The 17995-nt window shown below is 44.0% G+C and overlaps 1 protein-coding gene across 1 annotated transcript; it reads right to left on the reverse strand.

The window, feature by feature from the left end:
- Window positions 1-289: 289 nt before the first annotated feature.
- pitpnc1b (phosphatidylinositol transfer protein cytoplasmic 1b) lies at window positions 290-16040 on the reverse strand. Its single transcript, XM_070966428.1, has 10 exons — window positions 15432-16040; window positions 11556-11704; window positions 8836-8924; window positions 8585-8592; window positions 8360-8431; window positions 6122-6214; window positions 4495-4650; window positions 3505-3568; window positions 3180-3266; window positions 290-1610 (listed from the first exon to the last, which is right to left on the reverse strand). Exons 1-10 carry the CDS (start codon window positions 15477-15479, stop codon window positions 1453-1455), a joined length of 924 nt encoding a protein of 307 aa, XP_070822529.1. The 5' UTR covers window positions 15480-16040; the 3' UTR covers window positions 290-1452.
- Between the last annotated feature and the right edge of the window lie 1955 nt (window positions 16041-17995).

The following is a 17995-nucleotide window of genomic DNA, read 5'->3' on the forward strand; positions in this document are numbered from 1 at the left end:
ATTCTCCTCCGTTGTCTTGCAGAGAGAAAAGTGCCGTGAGGCTGCAGAGCCAAAGCAGGCTGGACCACATGGCTGCTTCTCTTCATGTCCACTGCCGCTGGTTCCACATGGCACACAAGTGTGAAATTGGTGAGTAGATTACATGTGAGTGCTGTGATGTGCCAGCAGCTGGTCCATCTTTACAGGTCAATACTGATCAAACACGGCTGATAACGTGCGCAGTGAGTCAGTTTTTATCGCTTATCGAGGCAGATATCAGGACTCTGGTGAATTTTCTCACTGGAAAGAAGTTGTATTTATTAATGAAATCCATACAAAAGGCTGAACAGTGTGCTTTAATGTCCACATACATTTCCTTTATACTTCACTCAAGTTGAATGGTTTTACAAATAAGGCCATAGCAAACTGAATTATTTCACCGTTGATCCCTGATGCTGAGAACACATTCTCCTCTAAATGTTCATAAAAAATTAAGCTAATAGTCTTATAAACGCTCACATCATTGACTCATAATTGAAGTTCATCCCAGGCTTGACCCATTTGCAGCTCTCAGCTAAGCGATCAAGGAACCAATACAACGCCTCACTGCCCTCTGTCAATACACCTGGTCTGACCTATTGGCTGAGGTGGAGAGGGGAGCAGATCCATAGCATTGACAGCCTCCCCAGTTCTCCTCTGCTCTCTCATTAGATCCACTCTATTAAACTCCTTATGCATCTGTCTGTAGGCTGCTGGCCCTGGGCTGGGAAACAATCGGAAAGCCCTGCTGGTGGTCGGTGAGCTCCACCATGGCTGAGGAACTGAGAGAAAGTGCTGAAATGCTCTGAGTTTATAGGCTGTTAAATACACAGGAAGGATTCTCAAAGGCAACAATAGAAATTGTCTTTGAGTAGGCACCAAGTGTTTTTCTGTTTTTATGTGTTTGTGCGAAATTTGTCCTGTTTTACCATGCAGCGAAGAGCAACTGCATGTGCCTGAGACTGCAGATAAATGTTTCTGCAGTCTAGCGTTGAGTTAGATTAGAAAGTCGATGCTGCTTCTCATACATGTGTGCTAAATATGGAGCCAGCAGCCAGTTATTTTAGCTTAGCACAAAGACTGGAAACAGGGGGAAACAGCTAGCCTGAATCTGTCTAATGGTTTGATGCGGTATATCTCACTTGTTTAATCCATACAAATATTAAAGCACATAAACAACAATTCACTATTTTATGTAAAACCACAAAGTGTTGAGTAGACAGTCTTTATGCTAAGCTAATTAGCTACTGGCTGCAGATTTATATTTAGCAGACAGTATTGATCTTCCCATTTGGCACCACCCCTGTAAGTGAATAGACATTTTCCCCAAAAATGTTGAACTATTCCACTCAAGATGACACTAATGTCACTGTTTGACATTGGTTTCTGCGTGTATGCGCTGTACAGTATATGTGTGTGTCTGTGCTTGAGGCATCATTCGGGGGTAGAGTTGAGGCGAATGGGACTGTGTGGCACAGAGGAGGCATCGGGGTCAGACATGGCCGCAGTCGTCACTCCCATCTTCTTCAGGGAGCGCTCGTCTGTCACTGAGAGGGAGCGAGAGAATGCAGGACGAGAGGCAGCCGGTGGGCCTGAGATAGATAGATGGATACAGAGAGAGAGAGAGAGAGAGAGAGAGAGAGAGAGAGAGAGAGAGAGTTTTTTTAATTGTTCCTTTTTCCTTTATCCACAATTCTCCTCTATTTGCTTTGACAGCACAATTGCATTTCGCGTCATGCCAATAAAGCAAATTGATATTGAAGTTGAGAGACTATGAGATGGAGAAAGAATGAGACACACATGACATGAAAGAAACAACAAGACAGAGATGAAAGAGGAAGAAAAGCGAAAGAGGCAGAACGGAAAAGGACAAACAGAACTGGGTTTGGGTTTTCAATTTATTTAAGTACACTTAAGATCTGTGTTGTACACTTAAGATTCACATTAGTTGAATCTCTTATTGGTATTCAGCTCACACACCTGGTGTTTTATTAGACTCTGGAGTAAATGACATCCATTTACTTTTATTGCAGCAGATGAATGAAATGAAACCATTATTCGGTCTGTGCGGAAATGCATGCAGTGGCAGTATCCGGCCTGTAGGGGGTCACAGCGGTGCAGCGAGCTGCAGCAGGTTGAGCAATGACTGCAGATTTGTTGCAGCTTGACGCTTCTCATCATCACACACACACTCACTGCTTGTGTGTGTGTGTGTGTGTGTGTGTGTGTGATAGAGAGAGAGGGCACAGGTGGCGAGATGCTACAAGCCATACTGGGAATTGTACCTTTGATAGCTTTCAGATCCAGCCGAGGTTCACCAGACGAACCAGCAGGGGGCAGGGTGACCACACACACACATACACACAAAACACACTTGCACATACACAACACATATGCCCAGCCACAGAACCCCAACAGGGCTGACATTTGCAGCTAAGTGCTGCAATGGTTGGTTATTTATGTTGAGAGGTCTGGTGATGGAGAGGGTTCAGCAGGTGGCTGCATTACACTGTTTATCAGACCGACGCAGTGGCATTATCACTTCATGAGCCAGCCTACGCTCTTCTCCCCCCCTTACATCTGTCTTTCCGTCGTCCTTTTCTGGGCATGCACCCTCTGTCTCTCCCTCCTTGCTGCTCCTTGTGTTGTGAAATGCCTCCTGACTGCTCTTCCCTCTCCATTTTTCTCCCACAGATGAACACCGGCCATCTGGGTACTTGTAGGGCACAGCTAAGGCATTAGTGGTGCAACCAGCCTCTGTTCAAGCCTGTTAGCGTTACAGAGTTACTCATTTATGCCGTTCTGCAGTGTGTTGACAGCGATGGATGACGTGACAAAATAAACACGAAATACCTGTTCCGATTTATTGTAAACTCGCAGTGATCTAAAGATGTGGAATCAGTGTGTTTTTGCCTCTCTGTGCTTCCTCTGTACATCTCCTGTCTGTTTATTATGCTGAAATTAAATGCAAGAATAATTAGAGCACAAATATACATTTCGAACTTACTACTCTTTTCATGTACTCTCCCTGTTCTCACCTCTCTCTACCTTCAGCGCTCTCACATCCAGCTGTATTCTCTCCCCCCCCCCCCCCCCATCTGTCTCCCCTCCTGTCCTCTGTGGTATTTCAGCACAGTGCAGGTCAGGAGCTGCAGCCTCACCTGTGTTGTTCTGGTTGGCTTTGACTTTGCTGTTGGTCTTCTCTTGCATCGCCCGCTCGTACTCTCTCACCTCCTCCAGACTCAGCCCTGTGGGAAATGCAAAGTACGCACGCGCACACATACACACACACACACACACACACACACAGACATACACGCACACACACATATATGCACAGCGTCAGACCAGAGTATGAAATATGTATTTAATTTCACAGGGCGTATATTGAGGGTAAAGTCATAGTTAAAAATACAACAAAGTCCAACCGCATTGTCTGGTATGTTTTGTACCTGTGACATGTGAAATGCATTATTTCGGACCCACCGTGCCATTCATCTATCCACGCCACTGCTTGCCTGTGGCCAACCAGTAGAATATCTCGGATGTTCTGATGTAGTAACAGAAACAACAACAGATCAGGAAACAAATCATACAGTGTGAAGAAAAAATGCTACATGGTGCTTTGAACTCTGAAGTGTGTGTGAAGTGGTGCATTTAGGGTCATGTTGCAGTACGTCGCTGTCCAAATACAGCTATACCTTTGCGTAATTACTTTAAAGAAATTAGGTCATGGTTGAGATAAGTGTGAGACTTATCTCTGCAGAATTATTTGCCCAGGCGTTTCTCATAAATGCGCCCATATTCCCCTCAGTGCTTTACATAAACAGTGTTGGAAAAAGGGTGTTGCTAGTTTTGCTTTTGCTTCCTTTGTTTTTCTCTTCATGCGTCAGTGCTTTGCTACATTGTGGAGGATGAATGTGTTGACAGTGATCTTTTCATGTGCTGTTCCATCAGTTGCTAGGAATATGTCGAAAACCTTTACCGTGTTTGTAGCAGAAGAAAAGAGGCCTTCTGTCTGATTGTGGTGTAAAACAATACAGCACATTTCCTAATAAATCTGACTTCATGGTGGATTCCATAAACCTCAGTGCAGAGGTAATTTGAGCCTAACAGCCTTCTTGGCAATGGTCTTGGTAATTATACTAATGTCTGGAAATTAATGTGGTAATGATTTATTTGTGTCAAAACTCAACACGTGCCACGTTCAAATAACAAACCAGCAATCAGGATTGTTGAGGATCCTCATTTTACCGTAAATGTACTGCACAGTACAAAGTGAAAGACTCCAACACAGAAATCGATGCTTGAATGAAGCAGAGCACCTTATTAAATCTAATTAGCCGTAAATTCAGATTTTTCCACCTTGAGTTCCACCTATAAGGGCTTGTAACATTAACAGATCATATCTTGATCCAGCCCTCTTTATATTAACATAAGGTAAAGGCATGATGGGAAAAAAAAGCTCTGTCTCACTCTGTGAATGAGCTCCTCTGTCCTGGTCTGGAAGCCATACACCTCGAAGCTGCACTGCACCCTCTTATAGGAGCACATGATGGGCTGGTGGTCCTCTCTCCAGCCTATCTCCAGAGGGCCTCGACCAGTTTTACTTGATTGCCAGCGACTCAGGTCCTGCACAGAGCAAACAGTGGGTCTATACACTATTTGCTGAGTCTGCAGAAACTTTGGCCCTGTGAGGCGTCTTCAAGGGGAAGCTATGGATGTGTATGTGTGTACTGCAACTGTGTGTGTGTATGTGGGGCAATATGTTTGCGGAGGTGTGAGCAGAATGTTGCTCAACACAGCCCTGAAGAGGAAAGTGTGATAACACACATTATGCATCTGTGACCGAAGGATGATTGGAGAGTGTTTGAGTGTGATTTTATGTTCTCACCGCGTCACTTCATCTATGAGATTGGTGTGTTTGAGATTGGTGTGTTTGCTTTTTTTTTTTCATTTGTGTGTGCATGCATGTGTGTGCAAGCATCTGTGTTGATGTGTGCTCGTCTGCATGTGTATGCCGAGCTATGAAGTGACCTTTGCCTCCAAGAACTTGAAGGGAGTAAAGAAGCGTAAAACCTTGGTGAAGCGGGAATGAAGATAGGCAGATTTAAAGGAGGCATGTCGGTATATGGCTGATTTATGTGTTTTTCAGGAGAAAAAACACAAGCAAGTAAAGCAAAGTAAATAAGGATAAAGCTGTGTGTTTTTGCACTTGTTTGCCAGTGTCCACATATATGCATTATAAGCCATTGTCTCCGAAGAGAGGATTTACATTTTGGGAAAGCGCTTATGTGCTTTCTTGCGAAGTAAGATGAGGAGTTTCATACCACTCTTGTATCTGTGAGTGTGGAGCAAGGGCCAGCAGGTGATTAGCTTAGCTTCACTTAGCATAAAGACTTTAAGCAGGGTTAAAAGGGCTCGCTCAAAAGGGCAAAAATAGCTACAAACACCTCAGTAATTAACACTTTATATCTTGTTTGATTAATCAGTGCAAGAAATTAAAGGTTTTAAGGGGAGTTATGTTCTGTAACCAGCCACAGCTCTGCAAGAAATACTGAGAGCAGGGCTGCTTGAAGTCAGGCCAAAGGTGGCCAAAGCTAAAGCTATCATAAGGTTCAATTTGGGCCCACCAGATCTTTCAAACAAAAAAATCGAAAGTAATTTCAAAATTATAATAAATCTGAGGTGAACATTTGGGCACCTCTGACTCCCTGTGAAACAACAGCTTGTCATCTTTACATTTCTTGTTGTGTGTGAATTAAACAGGATACAAGGTGTTTTCTAAAGAGCTTTTTTTTTTTGTTTTGCTTTAATCTTTGAATCAGAATCAGGCTGCCCCTTCCCCCCTACGTCCAGTCTTTATGCCTCCTGGCTCTAGCTCAATACTTAAAACAGACATAAGAGTGGTATTGATCTTCTCACTTTATCAAGTGCCGTTTCCAAAAACGCAGGACTATTCCTTTAACGTAATCACACAGCTTTTCATTTGCAAAACCTCAGTGAGCTATTGATGAAGTTTGTCCATCCACAGTCATTTGTTGATGCCTGTATGCGGCTGCACTTAAGCACATTCGTGTGCCTGTCACAGTACAGTACGTACCTCTGTCTCTTTGTAGTGTTTTTCAGGGATGGGGTCACTCAGGATATCCAGGAAACTCACATTCTCTGCTGGGGTCGGCGTGTCCCCAAACACCTGCAGCCAAACAGATGGGGGAGGTCATACAGCATAATGAGAGCAGGTAGACATACTCTCACACACATACAGTCACTCACGCAGTGGAGAGCGGGACGAGAGTAGATGAGTAACTGTGTAGGAAACTGAGGTCACACACCATAACACCCCTCACTATATCCCACCCTGAGGCCCTTGGAGCAAATCACACTGGAGCTAAGAGAGAACAGGCTGAGAGCAGAGGAGGGGAAGATGAAAAAAACAAGGACGTATGGGGGATATTAAAAGAGAGAGAGAGAAGAAGAGTTATGAGAGTGGAATACACTTTTCCTTGGCGTGGAGGGAAGCTTGGGAGAGTGCACTTTTATCTGACCTTGTCTAAAATTTGTTCTAATGCCCGCTGAAGTTGTTCATTTCACAGCTGAAAACTAACAAATAAGGAAAACCTGCCGTTAGATAATAGCCTGCTACGCTCCTGTGGTGCTGGTGTTGGACTGTGTCTACCCAAGGTCTCGCTCCCTCTTATGGAATGTGTTGCATTAGCTGCATGCGTCGTGTTGCTTTTTACAGTTCGCTCAGGGCTCGACGCTCTCATGGTTTCCTTGTTGTTGCCTCTCTGAGTTTTCTGTGTGGTGTAGATATTCATGCAGACATGGAGAGCCTTGACAGTGGTATCACTCAAAGCCATTACTTATGTAAATGTGCAGCCACAGGGGCCATTTTTCTGCATATTTATTATTTGTACTTTTGATACTTTCCTGGTTTTACTTTTACATTTTCAGTGCAGAACTTTTGAAGCACCGGTTCCAAAAAGAAGTTGGGTGAAACAGAAATGAAACTGAATGTGATCATTTCCTTTTTGACATGTACTCAATTGAAACATTACAGACAATATATTGTATGTCTTACTCACCAACTTTATTGCTTTTTGTAAATATGTGCTTATCCTGAGGCCAGCAGCACATTTCAAACAAGTTGGGACAGGAGCAGCTAAAGACTGGGAAAGATGTGCAATGCTCCAAAAACACCTGTTTGGATCATTCCACAGGTAAACAGGTTCATTAACAGGTGATCGTATCATGATTGAGTATGAAAGGGGCATCCTGGAAAGGCTCAGTCATTCACAAGCGAGGGTCACCACTTTGTGAACACATGATTGGATAAAGGATATTACTACATGAGCTCAGGGACACTTTCTCTTTCATTTACGTGTACATGGTGTTCTAACTTATATAAGAAACAAAAGTATACATAAATCAGGAAAATTAGGTTAAAGTATGAAAGGTAAAAGGATTAATTATGCAGAAAAACGGCCCCTGTGACTGTTTTACTATTATAAACGATGTCATTAGATTATTGTTACTAACACAGAGTTTTACTGTTTACTTGGTTGAAGTAGAGCTACTTTTTAAAACTATATTCTGTAGGGCAGCACCTCATGATTACTTTAATTATTTATTGATCTACTTCGTCCATTAATTGATTGATTGTTTGGTTTATAAAACGTTACTGAACAGTGAAAATGTGGCACCTTAAACAAGAAAAAGGAGCAAATCCTCACATTTGACAGTGAAATTTCTGAAGATGATCGAAATAGCTCAAAATTCATTTTCATTGACTACTTGCTCAGTACGTTCCTGCACCGAGCCCTGAGGCTCACGTGGTGATGTGTGCGGCTCGTGTTCAGTTCTCTGTGAATGTGTGTTCGTTGAACAACGTTGTGTAACCTGAAACTAACCTGTAACATGACGTGGAACAAGATTCACCACATTTCTCTCCGCAAGCCTGTGTTCATATTCTGACATGTTGGGTCTGGTTACCTGACTCGATTCCTTGATTACAAAGTGCAGACACAAGGTCAGATAGAGCTGTTTTTGTTTTTGTTTCTGTGTGTGTGTTTATGTATATTCGCCTTGGACACAATGCAGCGTGGCAGCCGTGCTCATGCCCGTTGCGTGTCTGGTTAATAGATCTGCCAAGACTGCACTTTGTGCTTTGCTTGTTTTTCCTTGTAATGGGAACATCAGTCTGATGAACATTTTCTTTGTGCTGCATAGAAAATTGCAATTTCTCTCTTTCCCCTTGCCCCCACTCCCCCCCCCCCCCCGCCTCCTTCCCTAATCACTCCATCTCGCTCACCTCTCGCTCCCTCTCCGTCATACTCACATTGACGTTATCGCCGTTGTTGTTCTCGAATCTCGTCTCAATACGGATGCTGAACTTGGGGAGGAATGATACCTACGGGGGTGACAGGAGGTAAAAATGGAGAAAAAAGGGTTGAGGGCAGAGATAGGGAGAGTGGAGGGAGGCTGCAGATTAGATGCACCGATACTGGAAAGAGATGAGCTCTGTTGCATTCATGTACAGTAAATGATGTGTGAGAATACTTACTGAGTACTCTGCAGCACCAGGGACATTCAATATGGATAGGGAGAAACAACGTTAGTTACTCATACATGCATGAGCACGCAATTGCTCTCACACACATACGTGTTACCGCAGGGGAATACATGCATACAGAATGATAAATATTTGAAAAGCAGCTGGAAAAAACAGCTGTTAAGAGTAAATAAGTTTTATATAATGCATTGAGGTGAAAGGCACCTGATGTTTAACACAAACAAAGGTGCTCAAACACACACCTGTGATGGTGTACGGGTAGAAGTTCCAGGCCTTTTCTGTCACGTAGAAGAATCGCGGGACGATTGCTTTCACCCAGGATGGCAGTTTACTGAAAAGCGAAACAGGTCGAAGTCGCAGTCAGAGAGTGCGGGAGGAGGAGAGAGAGATTACAGAGGGAGACAGAGAGATCCTAAGTGGTTTTTGTGCCATTTATAGCCAGATTACCTGTAGGCTACTCTCACCAGCGTTCATTTGTATGACTCATTCCCAATTACACCTGTGGTGATGAATTGTTACTCTAGCTTCTAGGTCACATGTCAGAACATGATTGAGGTAGAATACATTTTTCACTCACTGTACCTGTGTGTGTGTGTGTGTGTGTGTGTGTGTGTGTGTGTGTGTGTGTGTGTGTGTGTGTGTGTGTGTGTGTGTGTGTGTGTGTGGTATGTGGATGTGTGTGGGTGTGTTCCAGTATATCTTTTCTAATGAGGACCAAGTGTCCCACAAGCACAGAAAGATTAGGAAAATCCTCCACAGTGAGAACATTTCTTTACTTCTTTAAGAGTTTATTTTAGGATTAGGCCTTGGGTTTATAGTGGTGATTAGAATAAGAGTTAGGGTTACATTAGGGTAATGAGTGAGGTTAGCTCAGGGTTAGGAAATGAATTTGGAGTTAAAAGAGAATTCGGGTTGTTTTTAATGCTGGGCTTTCACCATAATCCCAATTCATTGATTAATGGACTGTCACCCAGAGCACAAAGCAAATAAACATGCTGTCAGCACAATTACACGGTGATTGCGGTCATGCATCCAGCTTCAAATTGAACAATCATTACAACATTTCAGTCTCCACATATCTCACACACTTCCTTGTTAACTTTGAGGGCTGTTGATCTTCTGCTGTGTTTAAATAATTTTGGAAAAACACAATCCCTTGCGCTTAAGCTTCAAGCAATAATATGTAAGCGTAGTGTTGGACATAGGGACATTTGGAAATGATTGTTAATGTATTCACAGATGTTCACTCTTGACCTTTGGAAACTGTTTTAGCAAAAGTCACCTTACTAGGTATCTTTCAGCTTTAGCCACATCTCACAGCCTTAAGGAGAACATAGAGGTGTATACTTGTCATGGAGAGTGGAGAAATATTTAGAAATGAATAAATAATTCAACGATTAATATAGTTATAATCGACACCTGGTTTATATATCATAAGGGGAGTCGTAGTTGTTCACAAATACATTAAAGCAATACTTACTAGCAATAGTTACTTGCTTTCTGGTGGAGAGTAAGATAAGTCATCGATACTCATGTGTGTACAGTAAATATGAAGCTACAGCAAAGAGCTGGTTAGCTTAGCATAAAGCCTGGAAGCAGGGAGTAACAGCTAGCCTGACTGTCCAAAGGTAACAAGATCCACCTGCATGTTACTGCTTTATGGAGGGTTATGTGCTGGACTGTATCAAGGTTCAAGCAGTAACGTCCTGGACTCTGGAGTTGCCTGGAACCTGCTCCCAGCCAACTAACAGTACAGCAAACACCTTTTCTACAGATTAAACATCTTAATTAGAGAGCTTTAGTGTTGCTGGGATAGGCAGATTTTGTCACCATGTGACAGAGCCAGGCTATCTGTTTCCTCCTATTTCCAGTCTGTCTGCTAAGCTAAGCTAAGCTAAGCTACGCTAACCAGCTGCCGGCTCCAGCTCCTGACAGCCTCTGGGTCTGCAAACTGAAGCCAATGCAGAAGTTTCTTAAACCTGCATTCTTTCTAACTGCCAGCAGGGGGCGACTCTATTGGTTGCAAAAACAAAGCAAGTTAAGCAAAAAAGTCTGATTGCTAGTCTTGCTGTCTTGTGATTAACAAGTTGCTACCATGGAGTGTCATCTGGTCCTCAGTCAGATCCAGTCAGCACAGAGGCATCGCAGTGCGTATCCTTCCAAGCTCGTCCAAATATCCTGACTCCTAAATACCAAGATGGTCATAATGCCAAACTCAAGGTTTCAAAACAGTAATCCACAAACCAATGAGTGAAGTCACCGTGGCTCCATCCGCTATTTATAACACTGTGCTCCAGCTACAGTATTTAACATACAGGAACGAGAGTAGTATTGACCTTCTCATCTGTCTCGTAGCCAGAGAGTGAATAAGGGTGTTTCTCAAAATGTCGAGGTATTCCTTCGTTTACAAATGTCCCTATGTCTGCTTACAGCCACTGTGTAGAATTAACTATTAACAAATAACATGTGATGGCACACATGGTTATGGTGTGAGTAGCCCCTCATGTGTTGAACTGGAAACAGATATATTTTCAACACTACAGGGGAAATATCAGAGTCTAAAACTCCCACATATCCTGTAATTGCGGTCATCAGGATGACGTGAATGTGTTTTTCTCAGCTGGAAGTCTGTAGTTACACAATCAGAGCACTTGAAGGGTTTAGTTGATGATGAGCTCATTGCACAATAACATTTTCACAGTAACCCTGCAGTACAGGTCTCAGCTCGTTTGGGTACCTGGACTTTGGATGAAGACAGGTTACACTGCAGTGTGTGTGTTGAAATGATCGTCGTACCTGCAGCTTGGATCTACAGGGCGTGAAGCTTTACAGTGAAGTAAGAGATCAAAGATCGAACACACTCAGCTATGACAATGACGGAGCTGCCAACTGGAGGATGAGGCTCCAGAATTAGTAGTGTAAGTACATCATTAGTACAGCACACAATTGAGATGCACTCTACCTGCTGAGGTAGATTCGCTTCTCGGTCAGCTGTCCCTGGCCGTACTGGGGGTGAATTTCTGACTCATTCCTCACCACCTCCACTCCTTCTCCCCCTCCGCTCTGCTCACAGCTGTGCTTACTGATCATGTACAGCTGCCCAATCCTGTACTGGAGGCCGACGAGAGGTTTAGGATGATTTTTATGGTGGCGAGGATTGGGGTGAGGTGGGGAGAGAGAGAGAGAGAGAGAGAGAGAGAGAGAGAGAGAGAGAGAGAGAGAGAGAGAGAGAGAGAGAGAGAGAGAGAGAGAGAGAGAGAGAGAGAGAGAGAGAGAGAGAGAGAGAGAAAATGGTGAGAAAATGTGAAGCATCTTTGTAATCCAGAGCGACAAATTAAGAGTGCAGTGTTAGTTTCATTCAAAGTGTTTGTTGGCTGCGGTCACGCATTGAGGATGATGGAAGCTGAGCAGGTTGCCCCAGTGTTCATCTCTGCTATCTTAAAATGGTACAGCATGCAAGTTTTGAAAGAACTCACACATTTTTCATCTTGCAAATAAAAAGTTGAAATCATTCAGACAAAGATGAACTTTATTTAACAATAAAATGCACCTTTGGAGAATTCAGTTCTGTCAGCCTTTTCTTGGTTAAATGGGGTAATGGGTAGCTAATGTTCGGATATTGCATTTTGCTGACTCTTTTCCACTTGTTCTGCTGTTACTAAACATTTTGGCACTAAATTATGTTTTTTGGGAGTTTTTCCTTATTCAATCAAAGAGTCTGAGGATAGAGCATGATGTGCACTGTACAAACATTAAAGCTCTTTGCATCTAATGTGTGGTTTCAGGCTATGTAGATAAAATTACTCGACATTTAACAAGGGGTTAAGATTAGGACTTCAATAACCAAAAATCCAGTCACATTTAATGAATGAACTGCACACTCCATTGAGAAAATTATAATATCCATCAGCCACTAGGAAGGAGTTGCTGGTGAGAGTAAGGGAGAAAAAAAGAAAATCTCCTGGCAGCTGGTACAGCCATAGTTGCTGAGTCTGACTTTGTCTCGACAGGCAGTTACTCAGTGCTGCTTAGGCGCAGGCTTTGTATTTGCTCTTCATTTTTTAAATAGTCACTTGCTGTGTATAAAGATTTCCCTCAAGTGACCATATCGGGCATCAGAGTTGAATTTGGTCAGTGAGGGTGGATGCATGGTGTCTAAATTAGGGGTGGATGAAGCTCTCTGCTGCAGCCCCAGTTTGTGCTCGGTGCTGATGAGGCAGGGGCTTCTATTCTGAAGAGGACGGGGGCTTTGGGCATCTGGAGTGGCCTCCATGAGCTCAGCCTGACCGAATCACTGTTTCTCACTTCACATGATAATACTCCATTCTCTGCACTGATGCTGCTATCTCCATCTTTTCCTCCTCCACATTGTTTCTATCTGCTCTATTGTGTCCGCTTTAATTGCAAATCGCTCCAACTTTGTTGTGAAAAAGCAATAAAATTACACTGCAAACTGTTCTGCTGTGGCCACATAACGCAATCCGTTTTGTTGCCCTATATTGGTGTGCCACTAAAGCATTGTTTTAATTAAAGCAGAAGCAGAGAAAGATGGGGAGGAAGAGAGAAAGAGGAGGGCAGATTTCACTTTGCCATCCTTCACTGTACTCTGCTGACATCAATGTGACACTCCTCCTCGTCCCAATTACTGTAGAATGTCAACATTCAATATTTACTTATTGGGTATTCATGGGACTTAATTAATCAAAGCAATGGGTACTTAACGGTCTACACAGCGGTGAGCTCCTCCCACACACAGGTTGTGAATCTTTTTCGCTTTCTAGAAGACTAATCTTAGCAGGAAGTTGAGAAGCCTTATCTGTCCTCTCAGTAAATCACTGTTATGCGCGATGAATGGCTGTGATGAGTGATGCGTTGAGAAACTCATTCATTGGCAGGATTTGGCGTGCATTTTCCGACGACAGTCTTTTTTTAAAGAAAAAGCAGCTGATAGGTTTACAAGCAGTGAGTTTGTCATAAATTCCAGAGAAGTGTAAATATAGCTCATCGTGTTTGGGGTAGAGACGCTGCTGATAGTGTCAGTCTGACGGCAACTGAAAATGAAAGAGTTTGCAATTAAAAAGAAGTACAGCTCGAAGCAACTTTTTTTTTCCACCAGTGAGAAAATGCTAAGAGCAAAGACTTGAATTTGTTATGCAACTGTGGATCCGTCCACTGACAATGGAAATGAGACAATGAGCATATGAAAACTAAATATTTGCAATTGATTGCGTGCTCAGCTCCAAAGCATAACATTTACGCTCATCCCAGAAGAAGACTCATCACCGATCAGGGTTTTGTGTCGTTAAAGTGCTAATGTACAGTGCTTGTAAAAAGTATTCATGTTTTATCTTCTTACAGCACTCAATCAAAGTGGGTTTAATGTGGCTTTTTATGACACAGATCAACAGAAGAAGACGTCTCAGCTTTTGAGGACGGCCTGCTCTAGGCTGATTTACAGCTGTGCCTTTCTGTTGCCTTTTCTTAATGAGTGATTCATCTGTAGAACTGGAAGTCTCCTTCTTATCTTTTCCCCGACTGGGAATATCTTAATGGTGCAGCATTGCCACAATATTGACACAGCAAAAGTTTGACCTTCCAAACACTGGTGTATGACTAAACTCAACCAAAACCCCTCAGCTGCATACAGAAGATCTCCATTTAACTTATTATGTGACCAGCAGTGCACCAGTGATGATACAGGTGAGTCCTGTTGTGCAAGTAAGTGTATAGTGATTAAGATCATTTTGGAGAGATCTTTTCTGTTGATCATTGTCAAAGAAGCCACATTAAATCCCCTTTGATTCACTTTATTTAAGCAATAAAACATGAGATTGCTTTTTACAAGCAGGTTACAGGATGCTTTTCTCCCACTGCACTGAACGCAAACACTGGGTGTCTTGCTCAAGGACATGTTCAGCATGAGCATATGAGGAACCCCACTAACCCACTGTACCACCTGAACTCCGCCCGCCAGCTTTTCCCACAGTGCAGTGCAATAGTGGACACTACAACCGAACTACTGTGTTACAGAACCACTACCAACAGTTCACACCTGAAAATCAATGCTGTTCCCTTAAAAATAAAGCAAGGGTTAGGAGTTATAAATGGCTTGGACTGAGCTAACTGTCACGATTTGATACTGCCTCAAATAAGCTGCACTTAAACTTACATTACATTCAAGCGAAAGAGGATTTGCTGCAAGCTCAAGTTTCTGTGTGCTCTGTACTGATACTGTAAATCCTATTTTGGACTGCTATTTGTCACTGTCATTGTTGTGGTAACAGGTAGAAATGAGGAGGGGGTGGAGGGGGCTTTTGAAGGGCACTTTGGTTCATAGCTCCCTTGTGTGCCCGCCTTTTCTCTCTCTAGTAGGATCTCCTTTGTTTATTACCCCACAGGCCTAATTCCTTTGTTTGAGTTTAGGACTTGCAAAGCCGTAACCAGTCCAACTAGTTTTGAGCGCTACTAGGAGTGCTAGAGCATGCAAGAGGCTGACAGATGGGAAGATAATTTAGACACAACAGCAGCGCTCTGATGCTGCCGGCCAGGTGTTGTGCATTGGCGCCGTCAGATTGGCCGAGCCCGTCGGTGCAGAACATACCTCGCTACCCGATGTGCCAAAGCACCCACGGAGCAGCCGCCGGAGGTCTGTGTGTTCTGTTGGCACTTTTCTTATCAGCGCATTAACACTTTCAAGATTACGAGTGGAAACAACACATTCACATTTGAAGTAAACCCCCTCTCTTTTGTCTGTCACTTTAAAGTTGCAGGAGAGTTGTGTGTGTTTCTTTGTGCGTCTGTGTGTGTTTCTGTGTGCGAGCGTGGGAAACACACTTACCTCATCCACAGTCAGTGGCATACATATGCGGTACTCTTTCATCAACATGGTGCTGCAGTTACAGAGAGGACTGTCTTTGTGGACTGTGTCTGTGCTTGAGTCTGTCTATCTCAGCTGTCTTGGTTGCATAGTAGACACGCTCAGGCAAGCTACACTGCTGCTGGACCGCAGTGACCTCTTTTCTGACGCTCCTCTTCCTTTGTTTTGCTGATGTCAGTAGTCCATGGAGTTAAGTCCAGACCTCTCTGTCAATGAGTGTTTTCTTACTTTGCTCACTCCTCACAGCCTCGTCTCTCCCCCCTCCTTTTTCTTTTGTTTCTCCTGCTCAATTAATCTCCTGGACCAGACTTTTTAACCGCTGTCTCTCCCTCCTTTTCTTGTTACTTCTGCTTTCTCCTCTCCTGCCTTCAGCTGCCCCTCCGGTTTGCTGTTCTTGCTCAGTTTCTGTTTGCTTTCTCTCGCCACAGTGAGAAAGCAGTAATTAGCTGTGAGGTAAGATTGAAACCTGACCAACTCTACCTGTTCTTTCCCCTTCCTCTGCCTCCCTGTGCTTTGTTTCATTCCTCCTCAGACTTCTCATGTGTAACCTTGCTGTCTGCTCGGCGCTCCTCCCTTTTCCCCTCAACCGCCCTCTGCTGCTTTCAGTTCCTCACAAATTCCTTTGCCTGTTCCTTCCTTATCTCCCTTTCTCCCTCCCTCCCTCCCTCCCTCCCTCCCTCCCTCCCTCCCTCCCTCCCTCCCTCCCTCCCTCCCTCCCATAGTATCCACTCCCCGCCCACTGTACTTTACTACCTCCTCACCTGTGCCCCCCCCCCCATTCCCTCCCTCTCTCTGATCTTTATCTGTTCTTTTTTCACTGTCTCTGTCACCACCACTGTTTTCAACAACAACCCTCTATCATGTTTCTATATCTGGGAACATAAAGTAACGCAGTTTGCTGACATCAGTCTGTGAATTTGAAGCACGCTCCCCTTTTACCTCCTTCCCAACGCTCAGGTTATGACAGCACTCAGGGTATGCACAGGGGTAGTCAGGGTGGGCCATTGGATTAAATATTACCAGAGCCATGAGAACGTCCATTAAGCACCGCGCCAGACTCGCTTACATTGTATTACCTCGTGACCTTCAGCTGGGTTTAATTGAATCAGTGTTTAGTCAATGAGTAGTGGGATTGAAGCATTCAGAATTTCTCGCCCGTGTCCGTCCTTGAGTCACAGGACCACTCTCCTTTTGTGTGAGTGAGAGCTGATGGCGACTGCCAAGCACATATTGTTGCCCCCCCCCCCCCGTCAAATAAGAGAAGCAGATGTTTGGCTTCTCTGGGTCAGTCTGACAGAGGGCCAAAACCAATAACCAGCTCTGGATTCTTCCTCTCAGGTGGAATTCACTCGCTCTTCCAGAAACCTCTTTCATCGTGAAACACACGTAGTTTCCGGTAAATTACTGCGATAACCTTTCAGGCACCACACGCGGCTACGCTCAGGAACATTTCCGTCTTGTGCCTTTTCACACGTCCTGTGGCAACGCCAGATGGGGGCAAGTCACGGTCCAGCAGATGGCACTAATGTGACACTTATGGATGCCAACCACCATAAAACTCAACAGAAGAAGAAGATGAGGCGATGCCAGATGCGTGAGTGCACAGTGGAAGGCGTTAATTGCGGGAACATGGCAGGCCAGGAGCTGTTTGTGTCCAATGTTTTTTGTGATCTACTGACCATAAACAAGTCGTGGATTCAAATATGTCATCAGTGGCGTCTTGTGAACGCTTTGCTCGCTTCACTTGGAAACGTTTTCCGTCTACAGATGTCCCGGAGTATCGATCTGAGCTCCCGTTCACACACACGACCCCATGCAGGAAATGTTCCCGAACATTTCAGGGACGGACTGCGTGTGTGAACGGGGCTTCAGTGCGCCTTGAGAAGCGGCCAAAATGGCTCTCTGCTCCACGTGTCTTCGGTATCATCCGCTCCGCAGCCAAAGAGCGGGGAAAACAAATTCCTGGTGGGCTTTGCTCTCACCCCATCAGGTCAGTGTTTAGAGAAGCGAAGCCACTTAAGAGAGCCGAGGTGTGCTCTGCTCGTCCCTAGCTTGATTCTCCCTGGACTCAACGCACACACAGCTCTGACGGCACATGTGTCACCACAGTTCAAAGTTTGATTGGCTGTGACTTACATGTGTATTCAGGAGCTGATCGAGTCATTGATCACTTTGATTGATTATTTAATTGTGGTTTGTGGGTTGGGAATTGGGTTAATGGTAACCATGGGGAGGAATGGCAGCCCTGTCAGATGACTGATCCTTTAAATTATGGAGCTGATCAAAAGATTGGTTTCCTGATTGATTTCAGGTTGAAATAGATGTTCACTATAGTCCAAGATTTATCCTGTGCCTTTTTTAAAAAATCAAAGTCAGAGGTGGTGCTAGTTATAGTTACTTAAGAATTCAGCGAAATGCTATTTGAAATGTATGTTGTCTTTCCTTTATGTATTTTTGTGCATTTTCACACCTTAATTGGAGATTTTGAGTGGAGAGATGACAGGAAACAAGGGGAGAGAGGAGGG

Source organism: Chaetodon trifascialis, chromosome 7 (assembly GCF_039877785.1).
Source record: "Chaetodon trifascialis isolate fChaTrf1 chromosome 7, fChaTrf1.hap1, whole genome shotgun sequence".
Classification (NCBI taxonomy): Eukaryota; Metazoa; Chordata; class Actinopteri; order Chaetodontiformes; family Chaetodontidae; genus Chaetodon; species Chaetodon trifascialis.